Raw genomic sequence first — 23,475 nt, 5'->3', positions numbered from 1 at the left:
CTAAGAGAGACACACGCCAATACCGCGCAGGAAAGCGTGGTGCAAAGGTGGCTTTCTGGCTTAACTTTGAGTACGCTTTGTCAAAAAATTCACGTGGCTGGTGACATTTAAAATGTGGAGTTTAGAGGAAGTTTCTGTAGTTACTATAAATATACACCAAAGTCTGTAAAAAATGTATAAACACAGCTGTTTTTTTATTTTAGGTTGAAAAGCTATAAAAAATTTTTATATCTACAGATTTTAAATATAATTTAATGCATTTTAGTAAATTTTTATATTAAAATGATTACTAGTTTAAAAGTTATTTCAATTTTTTAATTTCGGACCGTACAAAATTATAATACACAAGCTTAAAAATGACTAAAAAGGTATAATAATTTAAGTTGCTCTTATTATTAACAATAGAAGACAATAATAGTTTCGAAATCAAATACGGCGGCAATTTAAACAGTGTGTAGTGATATTGGACCCTAGATTTAATCAATTTCTTGAATTAGAATTTAGGTTTGTTCTAATAACTACTCGTTGTACCTTTAAATGCAATTCCAGGATAAATAATTAACAGTTCGCAATCTCAAAAACACAGTCCCTAACGTTTTCGATCTACATAGATCTTCCTCGGGATTCATTGACTTGGAATGCGAATATTGGAACGTTTTTAAAATTTATTTAAAAGCAGATAGACGGGGATTTTTTAAAAACATTCTTTAAAATAATATTTTAAATCGATTAAATCGAATTTAAAAATGTTCAAAACAATTTTTAATTCGATTGCTCTTTTTGGTATAATGATTGCCATGCATAAGATACTTGTCCTTCCTCTTTGAAATTAATGCAACGACCGCTCTTTACGGATTTAAATATTTCGAGAGTTTCCAGTGTCCTTATGTGGTCGTCATGTTTAGCACGTCTTATGGTGGAAGCTTGGTCTAGATGGACTTGTATGTCATTGTCAGCGGCATACCTGGCAAGAGAGGTGGTGTATTTTTTTTTTTTTTTTTTTTTTTGTATTTTTTAGTGATGTCATACTTGTGTTCAGCCAGCCTTACTTTGAGAGATCGTGTGGTGGCGCCAATGTACTCAAGATCACGCTGGAATCTATTGTCTCTCAGCGTAATTTTATAAACGCCCGGGACCCTACGCATATCGGTGTTGTCCTTTCCGTTTCTAAGGATGTTATAAACCGTGGGGGCACGCCTATAAGCTAACCTGTCACCTCTGTGACGGGCAATCTCTTTATATAAGGTTTGCATGTTGTTGTTATAATCTAGCACTACGCGGTGCGTGTTTTGAGCGTTCTCACTTATTGATGCAACGCTATTGGGCGTACGAGTATCATTGTTGGAATAGGATTTTGCTAATTTACGAATAAGGTGTTTTTTTGTAACCATGCTTTTTGGCTACGTCTTCAAGACGTTTAAGCTCTTTTAACGTGTCCTCATAGTCGGTATAGTTAAGCTTCCATCATAAGACGTGCTAAACATGACGACCACATAAGGACACTGGAAACTCTCGAAATATTTAAATCCGTAAAGAGCGGTCGTTGCATTAATTTCAAAGAGGAAGGACAAGTATCTTATGCATGGCAATCATTATACCTAAGGGAGCAATCGAATTAAAAATTGTTTTGAACATTTTTAAATTCGATTTAAGCGATTTAAAATATTATTTTAAAGAATGTTTTTTTAAAAAATCCTCGTCTATCTGCTTTTAAATAAATTTTAAAAACGTTCCAATATCCGCATTTCAATTCAATGAATCCCGAGGAAGATCTCCTATGTAGATCGAAAACGTTAGGGACTGTGTTTTTGAGATTGCGATCTGTTAATTATTTATCCTGGAATTGCATTTAAAGGTTCAACGAGTAGTTATTGTAATTCATTCCATATATGAGTCAAAGAAATATCGCAATGATCTATGATGTAAATGATAAATTTGATTCCAAAACAATATCAAATATCAAAAGAAAATTCCAGTTCACAAGACCGTCCGATGAAAGTTTTACAGCACATTTCACTCAGCACTGGACGATTATTACAAAAATCTCAGAGCAAGCTAAATTTTAATGAAAAATTAAAAACTTCGTCTATAAACACTATGGGTATTATTACAGATGTCGTCAGAACAGAACAAAAATCCTTAATTCTTCTAAATCTAAGGAGGATAATTTATCAGTAGAGAATACAATAGCAATGCAGACTTATATGCAAGACAAATTGTTGACGGAAAATAACAGCAAAACCCATCCAGTTTTAAGTGAAGATCGGGAAACAAATGTACTGAGTGACGACGATCGTATCTGACCTCTTTGTCAGGCACTTTTTCCAAAAACTGTCTCTCAGCGGGATTTTAAAATGCATGTTGTGTCTCATTTTGAAATTGAGAATAATTCAATTTTAGATTATTTTGAAGTTATTTAAACAGACGCACGAGTATATGCAAGAAAAATTTTATGTAAAAGAAGAAAATATTCTCATATGCCGTCTTGTCTTTAACATAATTCAATGATTTCAGTATAGTTTTTACGACGATGATGGTCTTGTCATAATTATTTCAGTATGTTAATACAATGTATGTTAATCAATGAAATTGAAATTGTTCTCTCAAATTTCAAGATATGATTATGCAAAACTTGAATAGTCTTGAAATTTTATATCCTATTTTTCTCAAATGATTGAAAAAATAACGTAACTCGTTTCAAATGTTTACTAATTGTTAGAATTTCTGCAAACAAGTGCAATAAATTATGAATGATGACAATTCTAACAAAGATAATTTTATGTCTTTACAACAAGAAAGTTTTAAGGTCGTGTTGTACTCAGTCCCCGTTACTAAATAAAAAATAATAATATTTTAATTATTATAACAATAGTTTTCTCTTAACATATTAACAAATATATAGAGAGCAATTCCTACTTCATATTATTGTTTATGATGGTAATTTGTTTTTCCCATAAATTGTCCATTGATGTGTTCAAAAAATGACAAGAACATAATTTTTAGTATCTGGATTAAATATAAGAGAGAACTTTCTATTTTATCAAGTAGCAATATATCATTGCATGTGTTTCTTCCAGAATAATAATATATAAATCAATGGATTTTTATATTTATCCACAAGCATATTAAAACTTACAAGTACACTGATAATTTAAGGCAACCAAAAAATATTTCTTCTTTCTTGAAGCTACATATCAACGGTTACATATTTTAAAATATGTAACTGCTCCAAAAGTTTTGATATTTTTATATTTGTACAAAACTTTTTCAATATTAATAAGCTGTTTTAAAAAATACTGTTAATTCATATGTAAGTAAATTTGGGACAGAAACTTAAGAAAGCAATCTTATTTTAAAATAATATATTTTATCTTAATAGGTTACTTTTCACTTTTTACATGCACTTCAAAATATCAATGGAATATAATAAATCTGTGAAACATAATATTTCAATTAATGATAATTTCATAAATTTCTTAACTTGAAAAATGAAAATTTCACTTGTTAAAATCATTGTAATTACTAATATCAACACTACATTTGAAGGAAGTTTATCTTTTGAAAAACTTAAATTGAATCGGATTAGATTAGTGTATTTGCAAATATTCTGATTAATTTTTTACTACAAATGCATGCGTAAATTCAACAGTGTTGATAAGGAAAGATATCTTTTATTGTATTCTGTCAACATTCTTGAAGATACGTATTTGTAATGAAAAAATACTCGAATGTATTTTTATTATTTTAAGCATCAGAAAAATATTTTTAAGCGAACAACGACGTATACTTCACCTTAACAAAAAATTTTAACTCTACAAAATATGATGATGTTAGTCTTTTGTTAAAAAATATTTTGCACGAGTTTACTCGATAGCATCTTATAACACAACATTCAGTGATTAACCCGGAAGTGGGCCAAGGACAGAGAAAGGCGACACAGAGAGCCCTTTCTGCCTCCCGTACATTACTGGTTTACTTAGTCACAATGTTTTTCTCAAAATCTCAAAAAAACGAATAATTCATTTATTCTAAAGTAATGTCATCTGTATTTCTGAAAATCGAAATCATGTCTTACTGTACACCCCAAAATATCTATTGAATTTTCGTAAATCAGTTAATTTCTATCTACATTCAATTTTCTGATTTACACGTAGCGCCATATACAGTAATACCTCGGTTTTCGTCGATTTTTTTGGCGAAAAATTTGTTTTGGTTTTCGTCGATTGCCTCGATTTCGTTGGCCTGCCCAAGTGATCTCGCTGCTAATTTTGCGAAACACAGGGAGACCCACGCGTTTTCCGACGTAGTATGGTGTTGTTTCTCGTTGTGTGAACATTACCTCGCGATGGCCCACCATTGACCAACGGTTCCGTTCCCCGAACACTGGGAGTTCGGTCGTGAGTTCGCGCTTCGCCAGGGCGGACTGGCCATATGAAGTTTTTCGGATTTTCTTCGTCTGTAACGCCCGAATAGGAGCCAGTCACCCTTAAACGGATTTCCCGGAAGGCATTATTCCCCTCAATACGATCATCATAAACGGATACAACTACTATTACGTCACACTTTACCACGGGGCGATATAGGCTAGAAACTCGTGTTCAACTAGCTTCTACGAGACAAGACATTACCCCGCGTGTCTAGCCAATCAATTCCATTGCTTTAATCTTAATGCTTTTATCTTTATGCTAATTAGTCTTTTATGTGAATTTCTTATTGCTTTTAGTATTTAACGCTATATTAATTCTCTATAAAATGTGTTTTGGTATGTATTTTGGAGTGTCTAGAACGAATTATTTGGATTTACATTGATTCATACGGAAATAATTGCCTCGGTTTTCGTCGGTTTCGGATTTCGCCGATTGTTTTCGGACGGATTATCGACGAAAACCGAGATATCACTGTATTAATGATTAGTTGTTCACCATCCTCTCTTCTGGGAAGAGGTTAACGACTACTTTTAGTCGAATTAACTTTAACCTCTATCCGCAACAGCCCTTTCTTTCTATAGACCAGCGGCATTCGAATAGGAAAATTACATAATATAAAGTTACGGTGCAGAACAAAATATGTTTTTTTAAGTAGTCTTCGAGAGTGCACAGTTTAAATATTTGGTCCGTTTTTTCCGAAATTTGATTGGTTGGCAGAATACCGTTCGATGTTCGGCTGTGAAAGGTACAGTTTCATAGAGTTAACATTACAAAATATTATGATATCTAAAAATTTTAAGATATATCTTCGACTGTTACATATGCAAGAACTGCACGTAGCCAGCTCGTTGGTGGGGCTCGAACCCGCGACTAATTACCAGTATTCGGTAGTATTATTGGCTCGGCATATAAAAATGTTCAATATGAATTTTTTGTTTTGCCAATTGCTACGAACACATTCGTACACCGTAGATCGTAAATGGCCGCATGGCCGAGCAGTTAAGGTAGCGGCTTACCACTATCTGGGTCCTCTATCAGATCTGGAAAGGTCGAAGAACCCCAGAAATTTTTCGAGGGTGGTCCGTCCGAATACGGCGGGTCTTGTCCCTCACCACCCATAATGGGGCTTACAATAAAGTGGCCCACTTAATACACGCAGGACGGAAAGAGTTAAATAAAAAAGCCAAACTCAAATAGAAATGACAACGAGGAAGCATTTACCTGTATTTAATTTGTATGTAACTTTATTCTATATTGTTTTCGTCTTCCTGCCGAGAACGTTATATTAAATCGGACCACCCGCATAGCAGGCTGCTACTGTACGACTCGATCACCAATACCCAAGTTTATAGTGTTTTCAATTATGCTTTTATAATGTCGTCGCCCTGCTGTTTTCAAGCTTTTTTTTTTGGATAGAAAATAAAGCGATCGTGTCGCTTCCTCCAATGTAGGGATGTAGCCACGTCGAGCGCCAATTCGCCAATATTTTTCGTATCATTTTCAGTGTCTGTTTTTAAAACAATTTTTGATGTTCAGTATTTTGTATTTATATGATCGTATACTAGACATATTAATAGTAAGGATTATTAAATGAACTGAGTTACTTTGCATAAACAATTGCGAAATGTTCTTCTAGTCATCTTTTTACAATATTTTTTCCCCTGTATACAATTTTTTGTCTTATTTATATCAATTTGACAATTACATAAATAAGAAATTATGTTTTTTTAAATTACTGCCACAAACATTTTAAATAACGCTAATAAAATTACAACTGTCTCGTTTCAAAGAAAAACACAAAAATCAAATTTAAGTATTCGATTGACGTAGAACAGAATTAATCTTTTCTTTAAACGTCGTTCGAAACATCGAATTCAGTTTTCTGCTTTCGTTGCGAAGAAGATCATCATGGACGATCGTGGTGAAAGGCAAAAGAGAAAACGCGCTCTCACTCCCTCCGTGTCGGAGGAAGATTCCTCTCCGGTGAAGAAACTGACTGCCGTCGTTCGTCTTCGGTCTTTAAACGACATCTTCCACGACTTGAGCAGAAAAGTAAGAAACGACATTGGAAGAACATCTAGAGGAGACCGAAGGCGAGAAAGGTGGGAAGAAGACGATCGAAATCGAAGAGGATGGCGGAGAGAAAAGGAAGAGGACGATCTAAAATCGGCAAGGGACGAAGTGGAAGATCTCGTAGAACGGGCAGTCGCGGCAGAAAGAAAGTAGAACGGTAATCTTCACCAACGTCCCCGACGACCGGAAACGAAACTGCTAGATTACCGTAGTCTAGTGACCAAACGGCTCTTTTCAGAGCCACTTTTTTATTGGTAAAGAGTAGCCATTTTAATAAACAGCAATTAATGCTTTATTATATGTCATAATTAATGTATGTCGTATGTTCAATTTTACTTTAAATTTTGAATCGTTCGGAACGATCGATGATAGCTACTTACAAGATAGATAGTCAAAAAAGTTTGATAAATAAAAAACAGTTGCTGAAACATGCTAAAACTCTTCAACAACTTTAATTAGTAAAAATATTAAATGAGATTTATGTAAAAAATTAATTATAAAATAATGGATAAAAATTTAAACTACAAGGATGCCACAGGCTTACCATGGGCATGGAAATATATAATCAAGAATAACTCCTAAAATCTGATGCATAGCGCGCCGTCGATGTAATTTTATGTTATTATATTTGTATTTTATTTCGTTCTACTCTATTTTGATTCGTTCAGTTTATGTATTTAATGGATTAGTTATTTTATATTTTATTGTTCGAACCGTTTTAAATTTAAATTTCATATTGGTTCGATTGTAGAACGATTTAAACGTTCCAACGATAACCTGATAATGGCCGACGGCCGGATGGCCGAGCGGTAAAGGTGGCAGCCTACCGCTCTGGGGGACCCGGGATCGAATCCGAACGGGTCGAATAATCCCCAGGAATTTTTCGGGGGGTGGTCCGTTCGGATATGTCGGGCCCCGTCCCTCACCACCCGGTCGCCCCATTGTGGGCCTGGCCGAACCCATAATGGGCCTACTAAAAGAGGCCCTCTTAGTGCCCAAAGGGCGGAAAGAGTTAAAAAAAAACCTAATAAGGGCCTGTTGATCAGGTTGAAAACGTTAGTTTAAAGAATTAAATGATTCTCAGCAATAAGATGTATATGGTATATAATATTCAATGAGTCTGAGTGTATGTGGAATTATTAAACGATTTTTAGAATAAATTGAAGCACCAAGTGATAACTAGAACAATTTGTGTAGTTTCGATGAATGACTTTACTAATTTTAAGTTTGACTTCAAATTTGGTCAAATTTCAATTCTTAAGATTGGCGATTTTACATGAGTTTTTAAGAAGAATAAATCAACTATTAAATTTATCAAGAATGAAACTAGTTAGAAAATAATAGTAATCAACTATGATTATTATTAACAATTAATTATGATTAATAATAGTTCATGAAGAAAATAATAGTAACTAAATATCAAAGCTATAAGAATAGATATGTATTAAATCAATCGTGCGGTTTTCTTTATAGTGCTTTAAAACTCAATTCTTTAAATATTTCTTCAAAAAAATTGATGAGACTTTATAGGTTAAATCCGAAGAAGTTAATCGATGTATTTTTGTCTGGACCGCATTTCATCAGATACAAAAACTTCCTACTGTTATCTTCGTTATTCTTTATTCACTATGCATTTCGGGTGCAAGAGTTTTTTGTGTAACTTACACCTCTCATCAGGTTTTACATTTCCACAGATTTGTATAGATACAATTATTACAGTGATTATTACGGTAAAATTACAACTTTACAAATTACAACTATTATTACAACTTCCATTATTTGGATATATTTACACAATGTGAACTAACCTGTTTTATGTTTAGACATACAGCTGCGCGGTGTTGATATTGTATCCCCTAAGGCATTTCTAACTGTCTTAGGGGTAACCTATAAGAGTTCCTCTTCAATGAGTTCTGGGTGACCAAAAGTGCGTACTACAGGGACTTTATTGAAATCACACTGGGACACTTGCACTTTTAATTGAGGCATGCCATAATCATATGACATATGAAATATAGAAAAAACACGTCTGTGAACCCCATCCTTTAAGAATATCCTGAATTTAACAATTGTTTTGTTACATATCTATACGAGAAAACGATATTCCATTTAAGTGTATAAGCCTTTTATTAACTCTATCAATTATTAATTATCAATATCTTTACCATACTTTCGCATTCAGACAAATCACACATTTTCTATGATCGGTAATTAACAAGCAAAGGTATAAAATAGTGGTCCCAGTTTACCTGTCAACAACGATCTTGCTTTTGATTATTATCCCGTAAAGGGGTTGTTGTCATTCTAAACAAGTTTAGTCTTCTATTCTTGTTTAAATTTTTGCTGAGTATTTCGTTGTTTGTATTAATGGTAGCCCAAGGCTGAAGTTCTGCAGTTGCTCCGAATAGAAATATAACACCACTCAGAAAATAAGCGAAAGATGCCATATAAAACACATAGCTCCATTGAACCATATCTCCTTGCTGAATAATTAAAAATCAAATAAACGAATTTAGTATAAGTTATATATACAAATATCAATTTTAATAACTTTTAACTTACATTTCTATCTAATATAACTCCAGCAGCATAAGGTGATAGTATACCTGCGATGTTGCATAAACCGTTTGTCAATCCGTAAATTACACCTAAAATAAGTTTAAATTAATAAAACTTATTAATTTTACAATGTAAATTTTCTGTTAACGAGCATCATCGCCTCGAAATAGGGCACAACGCCCTATTTCGAGGCGGTGATACTAGCTAATATACTGTTATTAAACAAAAGTTTTACTTTGCAATAGGTATTGAAAATAGGTGAGGCCCTTTTACTTGTAACGGAGCGTAATTAATTTTACTTTAATAATGAGTACCAATGTGCTCACCCCTCTTAAAAGTCCTAGCTGAACTAATCATGAGAAACGTTGAATTTTGTAATATTTTCTGCAGTCCTCGTGACACGTTATTCGCTATAGAGAGGTTTCAAAGTCGCATGTCACGTGATAAAACACACGTTTGCTCCGCCCATTCGCCATTTTTGTGGTAGTTTTCGCTCGCTTAGATTGCACGTGGTCTGTTATTCGACGTCTTTTTTTAGTTTAAACGTACAAAAATACTGCAGTTCTATTATCATGGATTAAGTTAAAAAAGATTCTTTTCTTGCGGGCTATTCTAGCAGTCTAACAGGACGAGATGCAGCTCTGTACGAAGAGAAATATTCGTTATGTCAAGGCGATCCATACGAAGCCAGTTTATCAGACTTTGTCGTAGATCAAGAGTTGTAGCCGAAAGTAGAATTTGGTGAGATTATAAACTATTTGGTTTTGACAACAAATTTCTACACCCTGTCACAAATGAAAGCTTATAAATCTTTAGAGGCCCATAACTATTTAACAAGTGGCTGGGTTTCTATTGATGTAAAAGTAAAAGTAATGAATAACAGCGAAGTAATATTGCTTGGAAAGATATGTTTTCTTTTGTTTGTTTAAACTCGTGTTTTTACGTATTTCTTAACTAAGAATTTTTGTCTGAAAGTAAAAGTCTAATTAAAAACAGCTGTGGAAATTTTTTAATTCAAATTGTTCAGTACCTTTATTTTCTAGTTGAAACTAGCATATAATAAGCCTACTTGCTTTTAGTTTTAACGTGTAATGTTTATAAGTTTGCACTAGCTAAAGCCTGAAATTACATTAGTTATTCGTTTATAAATGCACTATACCTAACTAAATTAATATAAGCAAATCAGTAAACTCTTTTAGGTTTTAAAATATAACTTAGTGTTTATTAACGTAAATATTGAAATGAAATGTTTCTGACAAACTCTTGTATTGATATTCACTTTATTCGTAACGAAATTTTTCCGGTTAATTCTCGAGAGCCATGCAGTTTGCCTTCGTCGTGAAAGCTCCTCAGTTTGGGATCCTTGATGACAAATAATGCCGGGAATTTTAAAAAATGATGTTCCTTTGTTCTTGAGTGAACTAGCATTACACCCAATTACACAACAAATCACCATAGTGATATTCGCGACGAAAAAAAACAACACAAGAACTCCAGTTAAAGCGCACGTGAACACACACAAAACGTAAACAAGTCACAGTCACAAAGATGGCGCTGGACAATTGCGCATGCTCATGACGTCACTCGTGATGTCGACATGAAACCTCTCCATACGTTCGATCGTTGACAATGTTTTGTTAGCATGGGGTGGAACAGCTAATGAGCTATCACAATTTGTACAGCTTCTATCCGGTGTATATGCTTTAATTAACTTTACGATAGAAAGTGAGAAAGATTCCAAGATATATTTTCTAGATCTTTTATAAATAGATTGCCTACAAACCTTTATTATGGTGTACATCACAAGTTAGAGGCATGTCCTCATATATCTGCCACTTCCTTCCAACTCCCTAAGTGTATAAATAATTAGAAATCGACTTCTCAAGGGATACAATTTACATGTTGTCAAAATTTTACTCTCCAGGGTATTATATAGGGTAACTGCACCAGTAAATGACCACTTAAGCTCCTTGGTAAGGAGATTTGAATATAATCACTTAACAAATAGACATTTAACATAAGTAATGGTCATTGCTGGTTGCCAAGAACTCGCATTACTCATTCAAAAAGTGAATTTTTAATTTTCTGTAATATTGATTAAATTAATGACATGATTTTAAAATTTAATCACCAGTCAATCACCAGTGAATGACCGTATGGCTCTAGTAGTTGACCAGCTGAGGGCTAGTGAATGACCGCAAATGACTAATAATAAATAACTAGACTTTTAGGATACTATATGCAATTTTACACCATTGTATACTATATGTGTTGGCAATTTTATGAAATTCACTCATTATATGTTTAGGCAGTTATTAAAAAGTTAGAATAAAAATATTAATTTTTAAAATAGGCCTTTAATATCATAATATACGATGTTATAGAAATTATCAGTTTGATAATCCATACAAAAATGTTTCATAGATAGAAAATTATTATTGCAATATCACCTAAATTTATCTCATTGTTATCAGATGCAATGGCTTTCTTGAAATCAAATTAAGTGGAATATCATTTTCTATCATTTGCAGTGCACATTTGCAGTATAAAAGTTCTCCAATATTAATGTATAAATCAGGTCATAATAAAAATTCCTTACTCCTAGCAGAAATACATTTTGAATAATCCACCCTATTTGGATCAAAAGGAAACAAACCACATGTTTCAAACCATGTTGAAATGTTTCTGATTTCAAAGTTTTCTTGTAAGCTTCAAAGAATAAAGACTGCAAAGTTAGTTTTAGAAACTGATTTTGGTGATTGTTGCTTGTGTTTTCTGACAACATTTCTCAACTGACATTTAAACGATCGAAAAATTGCAACGTCACAAGGCTGGATAATATGAGTTGCATTTGGCAACAAACAAAAAAGGAGAATTCTTTTCTCAACACAAAAATTATAGTTTTTCATTTATATGGGATTTATGTTCATCAAGAAGCAATAATACAGGAAACAGGATATTCTTATCCAGAAGCCAGGGGTAGAAGACATTTGCAACATATTCATAAAATGTGGCATTTATCATCCATCCTGAATCACTTCTGCCTACAGCAAAGTCATCTGGAACTGAATCTGCAATATGCCTTGGAATTCTCTTGTATGGGAACACTATCATAGATCCACTGACTGGCCACTTGCAGAAAAATTACACAATCGGATTCACGAAACGTATAAATGATCAAAATAAAAACAACTAAAGTGCCTTTGACCGGTGTGCTTCTTCTCTCAGTAAATCAGAGTACTTCGCAAACGTTTTCGAACCTCGTCGGGTTCTTCCTCGGGCGTAACGGAATTCTGTGTTCTAAAAATTTAAATGTCCCGTCGAAATACTCTGATTTACTGAGAGAAGAAGCACACCAGTCAAAGGCACTTTAGTTGTTTTATTTTAATTTCGCTCCGGTGTCCTTTATACTTTGTATAAATGATCTTTCTGACGCTCTTAATAGGCGATTTCCTTCAAAAGATATAAGAAAAGAATCAAATGATATACAAGATTGATAGAGTATTGGTTGGACCATAGGAGTATAATTTTTCCTATAACTATACTGTGTTTTTCAACCTTTTTTCTCTCACGGCACACTTGAATCTTCAATTAAATTTCCGTGGCACACTTAAATTATAATGATTAAAAAAGGGTAAAAAAAAAAAAATTGCATTTTTCATAAATTATTTATTGACACAAAGCAATTTATTATAATTTCTAATAAATAGATTATAATTAAAATTTTTTAAAAATCTTATTTATTATTCGGTTTATTATAATTAAACATTTAATGAGGTATCTGTTCTAAGAAAAGCAATTAACATTAACTCTTAATTTCATTAAAGTGGTGATGATTAATTGAAAGTTCATTGCAATATTATAACACAAGATACTTCCTTTGAAAGTGCTATATCACAATATGGCTAACTCAGTCCAGCAATTAATATAAATTGATCAATGTCAGAAATATCTTGACTTTACTAATACGAAATATTTACATTAAACAGCTCTTTAGTCCTAGAAGATTTCTTTGCTAAATCTCTAGTAACAGTTCATTCAAAACGCTAATTTCCTTTGCAGTACTCTTTAGGAATGATACACGATTGATAATTTTTTTCTTTTTCACTATCATTCTACGTACAGAATTTGAGTACTTTCACGTCCACGTTAAAATACGTCTATCCATCGCAAAAGAGGATATATATGCTTTATATAATATTTGGTTAATGTTACCCTTGGTGCCAAGATGGCGACTCGTCTCTGATTCCAGCAAGGAAACAGTGGGAACGCACGTTCTAACCTAACCTAACCTATTCTAATAAATTACCATAATTATTAGCAATCAAATTATTAGAATAGGTTAGGTTAGGTTAGAACGTGCGTCCCACTGTTTCCTTGACGGAATCAGAGACGAGTCGCCATCTTGGCACCAAGGGTAACATTAACCCAATATTTTTTGTTCAAGTGATTGAAAGATATTGTATAAAGCATATATACATTCTTGAAAAAAATCAACTCACTTTACAGCCTTATAATAGCATAAATTACATCTTGGAATTTTCTTTCTATTAAAGAAAATTCCAAAATTCCACTATTACTCACCGCAAGACTCTGTGATAAATGCAATTCTATTCTTTTATTAAAAAGTCGTGTAACAGAACTTTTCCTCACGCCTCAAATAATAACCACAAAGTGTTCTCAATGATTCCATTATCTCTTTCGAAAGTCGTTCAGTCAAACGTTTTAAAGCGATTTTCTCTGTTCTCCACAATGACAATTTAAATAATATACGTTATTTCAGTTTAAAACATCCGAAACGCATTTACCGACTTCTTCCAATACACAATACTCTGCGTTATGGAAAAACATTGTTTTAACGAGCACAGTGTTAGATGTGAAAGATGCTCTGTAGCGCAGGTAAAGAAATTCACAGAACAAGTCCATGTGTAAGATTATCAAGAGGAAAGTCTTGTAAAAATCAACTATTTTTTCATTTGTGTTTACAAAACACCAGTTTGCTGCTTGCATTCAGCATTGCTCCAGATTGATTACTGGTTGTGTGGGTTGGGTCACAAAATATGTTTCGAATAAATCGCGCAACTGGACTTTTTGTTTAGATTTATTTAAGAAAAATTAGTTCGAGGATTATTTGAATAAATTCACTGTTATGTGTTAAGAAAAATAAATGACTTACCTGCAAATTCCGGAGCTAAATCAAGCACTATTGCAACATCCCCTGAAATATTCAAACCAAAAAAACCCATTCCAATCATTAAACATATGATTACTGTTGTACTCTCGCAGCCTAAAACTGGAATTGCTACGATGCACGCTGCCGGGACAAACGTAGCTGCAATCAAAATATGTAAATATGTATTTTTAATTGCACCATGTTATCTTATCATATAATAGGTTATCAGATGTATCTATTATATAGATACGTTTAAACATTAACAAACTGCAGTTTCTTACCAATTGTTTCGAGAATTTTTCTGATATTAGTAATGCTGAAATAATTACGTTTTTTCATAAAATCGGCAATGAAACCAGACGTAAATATTGTTAAACAATCCAGGGTATAAACTAATGCATTCAGTATTCCATTCTATAACGTATATAACACGTAAATTTATCGATGAAGGACATACTGTATGTGTAAAAATAACCATACCTGTTTGACAGGAAAGTGCAGAATAATCTCTAAATATGATGGAAATTTAGTCAATATTGTAAAAAAACCTACACCCCAACATATTTTCGTCAAAGCTACTATCCATACTATTCTCGATGTTAATATTCCTTTCCAGGGAATACTCAACTTCTATTATAAATAAAATGAAAACTATATTTATGATAGTTTGATAAATAAACTGTAACAAAAAATGATATTACTTTTTCCCTTGAAGAAATATTTTTTACGCTTTCGTTAAGAAATATTAATTCTTTGCTAGATATTCTGGGATGTTCTTGAGGTCTGTCATAAATTGTAAACATAAGACATAAAGAAACGATGATCCCACATATTCCTGTTATTAAATATACAGATTAGATGATATATAGTCGTATATAAACGCGAAAAAGCAATCTATGATTTATATTCACCAAAAGCATAGAAGCTGAAAGGCCATCCTTTGTGTTCACAAAGATATCCTGTTGTTATTAAGCCAATAAATGTACCAGCTTGTACACCAGAGAGAGAAATTGATGATAAAGTGGACTTTTCGTTTTCTGGACTCCATCTTCCTAATAGTGTGAAAGATCCATGAAGTACATGTCCCTGCGATAAAAATCTTTTAGAATATGATACCGTCAACGTGTTTTTCTATGGTATTAAAAAATTTTATTCTTACTTGTGCAAATCCAATGAAAGCTTGACATAATGATATAACTGAAACACCGACATCTGCAGACAATGGTGTCAGAATGATAAATAATGAAGAAAGAGATAAAGAAATTATGAAAACTTTCTTTGGTCCAAGTTTAAATGTAATGGTCCCTCCTACAAGTTGAGCTAATACCAAACCATAGAAATAACTTCCCAGAATAATTCCTTGAGTGGGTTGTGTCCAAACATAGGAGCCCTAGAAAATTTGTGTGATAAATAATTTATAAATAATATTAAAGGTCTTTACCAACTTATTCAAAAATTTATTAATTTGTTAATTAATATTTGAATTTGTTAATTAATAAGTGGCCAACTCTGTTCGTTTTGCTCCCAACCTCCTGCGAGCAACGGCGAACTTTTTTCTCATTTTGCCCGATTTGAGGTGACATCGTTTTTATTTCGTTTTTTTTCATGATGATTTTCAATTAAATATTTTATATGTGTAGAGTAGATAATTAAAGCTTTTATAATTAATTTGCACAGATACATATGTTGCTTTTTACTCTTAGTCTTTTGGTCCTGTGAACACCGAGAGGACGCTTTGACAAGCCACTTGTGAGTTCAGCCAGACCCACAACGTGGCACCAGAAAAGGGAGGGACGGTATCCGTCACGTCCAATCAGACAACCCCCAAAAATTTGTTAGGGTTTCAATGTTTCTAGATCCGTTCCAGGGTTACCCAAAGCGGTAGGCCGACACGTTATCCCAATGCCGCAAAATATTGTTAAGCAGCGCCATAACCATTTTTACATGTATTATTAACAGTCTGAAAAACACAATAACTACATTGATAAAGAAGTAGGAATGACGGAAGTAAAACTTTTTAAGTCGTGGGTGCCATAGTTAAAAAGATTAGAAACCTTTGCCTTAACCGCACGGCCATTCGACTGTTTTTGCAATTGGTTAAACTGATTTGTTTTATTAAACTAAATAAAATGGAATATCGCCTAGTGTTGAGACAATAACGCACCTTGTGTTTGTGAATTAAACTGATTTATTCACACTGTCTTTCTGACTTTCAAACAGTTGCTGCTTCTGATTTATACTAATAATAATGTAGTGGTGCTTCGTACTTCAAAGGTTACTACGTACTTCTAACTTCAAACGTTACAAATTTCGAACGCTTAACTCAACAGAAATTTCACCCGGAGTTCGAACGACCCCTCTACGTTCGTACTGTGCGCACAATGAAAAATTGCGTTTGCTGCATAAACGTCGTCTGTTGTGCGCTCAAGTCGTCCCTTGCTCTCGCTATGAAAGCATCTCTTCCTTACTCTCGTGTGTTTAGAGTGCATGTTTAAGCTTATTTTTGATGTGTTTGATTATATATTTAGCGCTTACCATAACGTCCGAGCATCCAAGCTACCATGCTTGGACAATACGAAAACCATAACGTCCGAGCATCCAAGCTACCATGCTTGGACAATACGAAAACCATAACATCCAAGATAATTGTGGAAGAAAGAAAGCCTGCGAGGAAGGTTATAGTATCGACAATTGAGGTGAAAAAGACCTTATCACGTGTTACGAAAGCGGTACATCTGTGGCGAATCTGGCAGCCATGTGTAAGATACCGAAGTCGACGATGTAGCCTATTCTAAGGAACAAGGAAACAATAAATGCACGAAATGTGGCTAAAGGTGTGACAACGTTGACATCCAGAAGATTGTGTTGTTGAGGAGATAGAAAACTCTTTCTAGTGTGGATAAATGAGAAATAATGACATCTTGAAGAGCATTACTTGTGAAAAATCCAAGCAGCTGCATAGTGATCTTAGAAGGAATGGGATAACACCACTCCTAACTAACGTAGAGTAAATGCAATTTCCATTTATTTAGGATATTTAACTGTATATACTTGTAAGCACTATGTTGGCTTCTATATTCCTAGACTTATTACACCGTCACTGCACACAAGATCAGCCTTAGAAAATCACTTTATTTTCTTAAAAAGTATGCATTTCGGACCTTAAGTCACTCATTAGCTTTTTTACAAATACTTTATGAAATTAACACATCCGAAATGTACAATAAAATCACCACGTTTGGTAAATTACCGATAACAAATCATTGATTACAGATCCAAGTGTTCCAGGTGTTTGTTTAAACTTGCTGATTCGATTTTAGAGTAGTATAATTAAAACAAATAGTAAAACAAACAGTACAAAAAATAAAATACACTGTTAAAACAATGAAATAATAAACTAATTCACTGTATAAAAAAAGCTGACGAGCAACATTAATCCAGGGATCAATTGACTACAGCCACTGCAATTTCTTTCGTAACCTCAATGGAACAGGTATCTGTTATCTAGCAGATCTAAATACAAAAATCTTTTTTCCTGAAACTTTCAAACCATTGCTTGAACTGAAATAGCAGATAGGACCGGTCTACGGACTGTTATGGTATCTAAGCTCACGAAGCGAATTGTGAAATTGTTTTATTAAAGTGAATGTTATGCTGCTGCATAACACAATTTCACATAAAACAATTTCACAATTAGCATGCTATCAAAGTTAAACGAATATTCAGAACTACCATCAGAAAGAATATGTGTAAAATATTTGAGTACAGCATTCATAACCGTTCATTCACATGTCAGAAACCTTGACTCAAATTTAATTTGATGGTAAAATTCGTAATCCTGGACGCATACCATGGAGTTAGTGACTCACAAAACGTACACGATCAAACACTATACGATCCGTTCAAAATATATACGTTTAAATTAGTTAATATTTTTGATAATATCTTTTTATTCGTATAAATAGTTGTATTAGCGAGGTTGAGACCGAAGTTTTAAACGCGAAAACGTGTACGTCGGATGTTCGGCGCCGCTTTCCTGTAAGCCTAGAAGTTTGACAATGGCGTTTGGATAGTCAGTGATACAGTCGGTAGATTTAAAGACACATTATGTATGTATTGTCTGCAAAGAGAAATATAATTTTTCTTTATTGTATTATATTATCCTGGCTTATTTTTAAAAATCATTATAGCATACTTCAAATCATCGCTTATTCATGAATATTGGAAGGAAACCATATAAATCTTTGAAATGTCATAAATTTATATTATATAGTAATTCATGAATTATTTTTGTTTGTCATCTATACAATTACCACAAGGTTCAGTGTTCATTTTGTTGGCTAAACGAATCACATGTTTCATTTTTTTTTTTTTTTTTTAATCCTGTACTTGTTGCAGTAACAGAAATCATACATCGAACAGGTCTTCCACTTGCTGCTGATTTAATGGTTTGGGATTCTTCCATTTCTAAAATGCCATTGATTATACTTTTAAACTCTTTTGGAATGTTTTTAGCTACCCGCACCTCAATGTGTTTTCTAACAAAAAAAAACGAAAATTTTTTTCAATAACTTATTTCTATGAATGGGATCCTCCTGGAGAATGGTCTTCAGGATCATCCATTCAGTTCTTGTTCAGACAGTAAATTACAAAGAATTTATTTCTGCTGCATCTACATTGTTATAAAAGACTCGTCTAAGTACACATCTATTCTCTCTCTCTGGAAACTTTTAAAGTAAATGTGTCAAGTCTGCCCTCTGCAGTGTGATAAAAATAAATGATTTCAGACTTTCTGGTGTTTTCATCATCAGTTTAGAACTGGATCTTTGACAATAGGTATACTGCTGTATTTCTTTTGGAAGAAATAACATCATTATTAACAATTTTTAAAGTTGACAGGAAATTAACTGACATGATGTTAAACAATGGTATTTCCAGTACACAAAACACATTCTGGAATTGTATCTGATACGTTTGCACAATATAAACATAAATAAAACAGACAACTAAATGCTTCTAATTCGACCACCAGCAATAAAGGTAGACAAGACGACAATTATTTAGCTCATTTTGCAAATATGCAAACGTATGCATGGCATATGTTTGCATACGCTTCCCGTCACCGGCGCCCCACAGTGTGCATCCAATCCGCTGTTCTCAAACAACACTAATCGGTTAAACTAGAGTCACTCCTAATGGAATTTGCCACTTAGAGCTTAAAAACTGTTTAAACAAGAACTGTAAAAGCCAACTAACATAGACTTAGTATAGGGAGGAGGAGTTTAGCGGGATTATTTATGGCTACTGGGCGGTTACGGTGAACTCATTTGTCAGTGTAGAGTCAGATAACCTAAACAAAAGTTACTACATGCAAACATTTATTAAACTTTAAATATTTGAAAAGAATAAAACATAACAAGCGCGCATCACGCCGTGGAGTCGTGTCACTTGCCACCCCAATAAATCACTGCTTTGAACAAGCATCTCCGGTTTTATTGAAGCTAGACTGACGCGGTATGTTTTGTTAGACACAGAAACACTTCAGTTTCGTAGCCAGTATGTTAAACAAAACAATTTTTCGAATTAATTTTTTAGATGAAAATAAGCCGAATTGTTGTTTTTTAAAATTTTTTTTCTTATTATTTATAAAGAGAAATACGATAGTCATAAAGACAAAAGTTTCTAGATAAAATAAAATAACAGAGCGTATCTAGCGCGAAATTTAAGAAGAATATAGCAATTTTAAATCATATAACAAAAAACCGTGTCAAGAATTTACGGATTTGTTTTTTAAAAAAACTCGAGAATCAACTGAATAAAAGACAGAAAAAAAAAGAATTCCTATTGGTATGTTAAAGAAAGTGGATGGCCCGGCCAATCAACGACAAGACTATCGTTTCAAAAGTGGCGCCAAGATTCGCCTGGCGACATTAGACGTCACAACACAAACCATCGATGACGTTGTCATTGTGCTACAATTTGAAATTGTCCGTCTGTCTTTGCCTAACCTCAAAAACGGAGTTAGATACATGAAAATAAAAATTACATATAGAAAGCATAGGGGCAGGAGGCCCCCGATTTACTATACAAGGGCTTCTACTGAAAACCGGAAGTTACGTTACTTTTATTCAAATATTTTCTCCTGAGAGGTGTTAGATGACCAGCACGACTCTATTGTTAAAGAAAAAATATGATGTACTGTATATACATTACATTTAGAATTACTGAAATTTCTTAATAAGGTATCTTTATTCTACATTTAAACATTTACCTCTTTATAAGTCGATGTAGAATTGTGGGGAGATTTTTCTGGGCATTCCTTTGAAGATGTTGTATTATACATGCTGTATATGGCTGAATTATTAACCATGGCTAAAATAGCGACACTCAGCACTGATCTTTGGCAGTTCATTATTGTGTATGTCAAAAATATAGAGAATACCAATACGTAACGAGCGGAAACATGAACTGAAATTAAAATGTTTCATAAAATATTAAATCTTTAAAATCTCAACAATTAATACTTAAAAATTTGAATATGTAAATACTGTAAAAGTTAAAAATTAAATTAAAGTTTTAATTAATAATTGAAATAGGGGTAATAGGTTAAGACAAAACGTGGATAATCTGCGAATGTCTTACGTAAGGACTTTTTACAGAAAACTAATACTGTACCCATTTAAGTATTAGACACGTGAAGAAAACCTGAAAAACTTCACGTGGTTAGTTTGTTGGTCAAGTCTGAACCCACGACTAACGACTAGTGTTTAATAGTTATATCCACTTGGCTACTGTTGGGCCTGGATTTACGTTTAATACTATAAATAAAATCATGTTCTAAATTTAAGTTATTTCAGAGAATTTATTATAATACTATTTCTATAATTATGCCTATATTACGATTACTTAAAATATGAATTTAGTCGCTTATTTAATTAAAAGGAGAAATTTTTAACATTTTTTTCGATACTGTAGCCCATTAATTTTTAAATTTTCTCTTCCTTACGAAGAATTTTTTTGAGGATTTTCTTTTAAGAAGTAGTATTGTCTCATTTTGTCAAACGTATTTTTTTAATCATAATGTATTTTAATCCAACTATAAGCATAGCTTAAAGCCTTAAACGATTAAGAAAAAATTCTATCTTCATTTATCAGTATACGTCACAGGTGTACTACTGAAAATACAGGTGAATATTGTACAATTTAAATTTAATCTTAATACATTTTATTGAAGTATTATCTTTAAAAAGACTTGCTTTTCAAAAACATCCAAACTCATTAAAGGAGACCGGATGAATGAAGCTTATTGTATTACTGTAAATAGTAGTATAAATGGAAGGCTTAATCAAGTATAGGCCTACTACTAGGAAAACTCCAGATCAAATCAAAGAGTTTGAAATACTCCAGGAATTTTTTACGGACAGTCTGTCTGGTATAAGTCGGGACTCACTATGTTCCCTCCATTGTAGGTCTAGCCGAAAAAAGGCCCTTTTAGTGCCCACAAGGCAGAAAGAACCAAAAATAAAAACACAGAAAAAATGTCACTCATTTAAAGTTAGGAACCACTAATTTATCACAAAATATCTTTAATTTTTCATATCAAAAATCTAATTTAAGAAATTTTTATTAATTAACTTAAATAAATTTTCTTACCTTTATAAATCATATTTATGAACTCCAGTTTATCACAAAGTAACTGAACAATTCCTCTATATTAAATTCTTTACGGTATGTCCTAATATTTTGATATTTTATTTTATTCCGGGATACTAATTTACTTTCAAAAATAAATTCGATTCGGAATTTGTTTACTCTCCTTTTCTCTTCTCTATGACCAAAGTTAGTTGTAATCTTAATATTTATTACATTAAATGATTTATACTTTTACTTGATAAGTATTGATAACAGTGCTGTAAAGTATCGTCTTTTATACGAATAACTTTCAACATGTCAGCATGACTGGAAATATCAATAAAAATATTGACCTAAAATATTATAATAATATATTTAATACATTACACTGATATATACATATATATATATTATATATACACGAACCCCTTATCTCCTCACTCCCTCGACCTCTAACCATCAAAATTTACTAGTATCAATCCCCTAATAAACAAACCTCCCTGCAAAATTTCAGAAATTTTCGACAAAAAGCACAGGAATTAATCTTCAAAGAGGGTAAATAAAATCGTGCCCCACACACACTAACCTCCACGCATACAGAAACTACTCCCGAATTATTTTCTAGTCTCGGCGTTTCAAGGTGTTCTAAGTCCAAAAATGTAAAAATTTTGGGAGATAATTTTTTGACCGATCGCCATACTTTCCCTCTGTTATATATAGTAGCCAGGAAAATAAAAATGCTATATTAACATAACTGGATAAGCGAACAAATGGCATTGTTTATTTCAAATGAAACGGGCTATTTCATTGGCTAGCTTATTTAACTGTATTATAGCCACTTTATTATGCAACGTGCCACTAATACAGATATCCATCGCTTAACACAAACATGATAAAGTGTACTGAGACTTGTAACCTTTATGGCTGCTACGAATTTTTCATCTCGATTATAATATTATGAGACTTCTATCGTACGGTTCTGTCGTTAAACGGCGCATATCTGTACTATCAAAAATAAGTAATGTTCTTTAATGAAATTCATTGTGATTCAGTATAATTTTAAAGAAAAATAATTCATATTACTAGACACTTTCTACACATTTTGTGGCTTTTCTTAAACTGATTTAAAGACTATTAAAATAAGGGCTCAAAATAAGCCTTGTTTAACATACGATGGAGTTGATTGAAGGTTTCTTTAGTGCTCGCAGGACGAAAATGGCAAAACTACATTATGTATTTAATTTCGAATGGCTTTAAATTTAGTATAAAAAGTAATTAAGTTTCATTTAAACTTGATAATTTTACTGATAATGCGATAATGCTATTCAGTTGACACTAATGAATTATGGCGTTTTATCCCTGTAACTATCTTGTTTGTAAAAATCTGGATAAATGTAAGTAATAAATAATGAAACAAAACATCTGAGACGTAAAAAAATTTGGCCGAGTAAAAATTTATGACAATTTAGAAGGCGGTCGAATTTTTGTTAGCAGTTTTTCTTTGGTAACGATAAGCTTGGCGTTCAAAGGCGAGATATAAGATAAATACAGGTAAAAATCTTGTAGGTACTTCCAAGCGCCAAGCTTATCGTTACCAAAGAAAAACTGCTA

At 32.9% G+C, this 23,475-nt stretch overlaps 1 protein-coding gene across 1 annotated transcript; it reads right to left on the bottom strand.

Moving 5' to 3' along the window:
• Positions 1–8,752: 8,752 nt before the first annotated feature.
• LOC136972188 (sodium-dependent phosphate transport protein 3-like) lies at positions 8,753–22,017 on the bottom strand. Its single transcript, XM_067266745.1, has 10 exons — positions 21,886–22,017; positions 20,504–20,700; positions 15,392–15,622; positions 15,144–15,318; positions 14,934–15,067; positions 14,713–14,862; positions 14,514–14,646; positions 14,236–14,391; positions 9,063–9,148; positions 8,753–8,983 (listed from the first exon to the last, which is right to left on the bottom strand). Exons 1-10 carry the CDS (start codon positions 21,896–21,898, stop codon positions 8,753–8,755), a joined length of 1,506 nt encoding a protein of 501 aa, XP_067122846.1. The 5' UTR covers positions 21,899–22,017.
• Between the last annotated feature and the right edge of the window lie 1,458 nt (positions 22,018–23,475).

Source organism: Centruroides vittatus, unplaced genomic scaffold (genome assembly GCF_030686945.1).
Source record: "Centruroides vittatus isolate TY-2023 unplaced genomic scaffold, ASM3068694v2 contig_2825, whole genome shotgun sequence".
Classification (NCBI taxonomy): domain Eukaryota; kingdom Metazoa; phylum Arthropoda; class Arachnida; order Scorpiones; family Buthidae; genus Centruroides; species Centruroides vittatus.
Note: the sequence above shows the minus strand (reverse complement) of the source record. Positions and strands in the feature narration are given on the sequence as shown.